Source organism: Oxyura jamaicensis, chromosome 5, assembly GCF_011077185.1.
Source record: "Oxyura jamaicensis isolate SHBP4307 breed ruddy duck chromosome 5, BPBGC_Ojam_1.0, whole genome shotgun sequence".
NCBI classification, from domain to species: domain Eukaryota; kingdom Metazoa; phylum Chordata; class Aves; order Anseriformes; family Anatidae; genus Oxyura; species Oxyura jamaicensis.
In genome coordinates this window covers 6,944,594-6,947,326 of record NC_048897.1, presented here as the reverse complement: position 1 = coordinate 6,947,326, position 2,733 = coordinate 6,944,594, and the positions used below count along the sequence as shown (strand labels likewise).

At 36.3% G+C, this 2,733-nt stretch overlaps 1 protein-coding gene across 1 annotated transcript in view; it reads right to left on the bottom strand.

Moving 5' to 3' along the window:
- Positions 1-2,528, bottom strand: part of ABTB2 (ankyrin repeat and BTB domain containing 2) — a 145,700-nt gene extending 143,172 nt beyond the window's left edge. The window contains exon 1 of the mRNA XM_035327450.1: positions 2,360-2,528. Within this exon, the coding sequence (XP_035183341.1) occupies positions 2,360-2,372 (13 nt within the window). The 5' untranslated portion in view covers positions 2,373-2,528. The remainder of the gene's footprint in view (positions 1-2,359) is intronic.
- Positions 2,529-2,733: the final 205 nt, after the last annotated feature.

Below are 2,733 nucleotides of genomic sequence, written 5' to 3'. Positions count from 1 at the left end.
GGCCCCAGAAGACCCCAGGACCCCCCCCCCAAAAAAAAAGCATCCACACAATGCATAAGTTGTCTAAAAAATGCCATACATAATTCTCTCCTTAAAGTCATTCCACTTTATCACAAAAACAGAATGCTTCAACACTTCATTTGTGTTCCACTGATAGTTCAAAAATAGGTATTTTTCTTTTCTACATGGTTCTAATACTGTTATTTTAGAAATCAAAGCTAACTCTGCCATTTTTGTCATATTTTGCAGGTTTGAGCACTGTATATGAGTTTCAAGCCCGGTAAAGACAACAGAGCCGACAGTGCACGTGGAATGTAGGACCAGGCAGTACTGATTCAAAGTACACAGTTTAAGTCTCATGCCTTCATTGCATTCAATCACTATACTTTTTCTAAAACATTATCTTCCCACTTTTACATCTGTATTTCATTCCGTATGTTATGTACTGTGGACTACTGGAAGTTTCTTAACCTTTTGCTAGGTTCCCACTCGCGTTTGGGCCTGTTCAGACCATTGCCATTAAGGCTGTGTTGCTCTTTTGCCATACAATGCACTCGTGTCCTATCCCCCTATATCTTTCCACCACCTCCCCAAACCAAGGGGAATTCCTTGTTAATTCTTTGTTTAAACCCTTAGGGTCAGACAGACATCCCCCTTTCACTTCCACCCATCTTCACGCTGAACCCTATGTGAGCAGGAAGCAGGCAGAGAGAACCACCTCTGTAATCTCTTTCACACTAAAAGGCCTTGGTGCTTTATTCCATGATGCCCACTTGCAAAAAAATTACCTATGATCCTACTGTTCCATATACTTCCTATGACTTATTTTATCATAAACACAAGCATGAATTGCCATGGAAAACTGCTACACAGTTGGCCAATATGAACTTAGTTTTATTTGAGAAAAATGCAGCCATGCATTTCCATACAGCTTGACTTATTTCTGCAAATCGTTTCTACTCTTCTCCTTATCACACTTCTCCAATACTCCCACAGTTTGTTATTCCTACCAGTCCAAGTAATTTAACAACACAAAATTCATCCACTTCACAGCAACATCTGCTTTCTTTATTCCCTCATGAATTAGGGGAGTTTTTTTCCTCATTTTTAGGAGTTACACTATGGGCCACTCTTAGAATTTCATATCCAGTATTTCCTTATACAGTAATACTTTGCCTGATAAATCTTTTTCTCCCTTTACTGCAAAGCTATCACCAACCTTTACGCAAGGGAGACAAACCATGGAACAGAAGCCCCCCAAGAGTACAAGGGATATTCCTTACTGGAGATGTAAGAGCTTCAAGCTCTAACATTCCCAACCCAAACAAAACAAAACTTTCTGGAATGCAAGTTAAAAAAATATATAAATAAAAAAGAGGACTAGACAAATACGGGTTCTCTGCTAGCACTTCCCAGTTTCACATGTATTACTTATCCTTGAGAGGACAAGATTATCATATGTTCTGTGTTCTCCAATGTTAATTCATTATTTATCATAAAACTAGAAACAGCCAATTTTGCAATAGATTTCCAAGAACAGCTAAAATAAGAACAGAGTTGAAGGAAGCAATCAAATTATTTTCTTAATATGAGGGAAATGGAAATAGTTTGCTTTCAGTGCTTATAACTGAGCACTGTAACAGTGTTTATAACTGAACTGTAAACTGTTATGAAAACTAAGTTATATTTCCAGAAAGCAATTACTATACTGGATAACTCAAAGAGCCAATACCAAAAAATGAAAATGACATACTCAAAGCACTGATAAGAACAAGTTAGCACATCTTGATTTATAAGACACAACAAGTGTCATATTCTTTTTGCATATTTTTCAACTAGAGCCATTAGGAATCACATTTTTTCCAGACATTAGAAATCAGCTTTCTACAGATTTTCTTATAATCACAGCTCTCTAAAACTGAAGCTTTAAGAATAGAGAAACTATCAAAAGACTTCTAGAAATAGAGGTTTAAAATGTCTAACTGTGGAAATCCTGTATCAAACCAAAAAAAACACCACAACACTCTTCATCATTCTTTCTTTTAAAGAATTCAGATACTGAAGCACATCAGAATTAATTAGAATTAAAAAGCATCATCCTTATCTGATACAAAGATAGCAACTAGGCAAATATAATCAAATTAATTTTAAAATAGTTTTATTTTATTTAAAGAAACATAACAGTTAAAGTAAATGTAAACCACCAATAAATTTAACCTGTACCAAAGACTCCAAATCAATACTTTTTAAAGTAGAAAATAGCTAAATTAATCTGTTACTTTTCCAGGCACAACATTCAATGTTTTTCTGGTACAAAGCATTCACGCACACACTAGCAAGTAGCGAAAACATCCCTTACCAGCAAATCCCATGTGAGCTAATTTCAATCACTCTGAGGTAAAGAAGACTCAAGTTGTTCCACCAGTGGGGAAGAGTGAAAAAAAAAACATAAAATAATATTACAATTGTCCTTAACACAGCACTCAGAAAAGCTGTTAACATGGTGTAACCAAAACCTGAAGTAGTACCTCCAGAGCACCTGGCAGGGGAGCCCTTTCCAAGCCTTATTTGTTGCACCTGTGCCTGGTGGTGACTGTTAATTAGCCAAGAGGCCCAACAGCCAGCTGGCCTTCTTCCCAGGACATTAACTACTTTGATGGTTATTGCTAAAATTTCATTTTTATGCTACTATTGATATTCAAGAAAGTGCTAATTCTGTTTTCCCCACTGTAA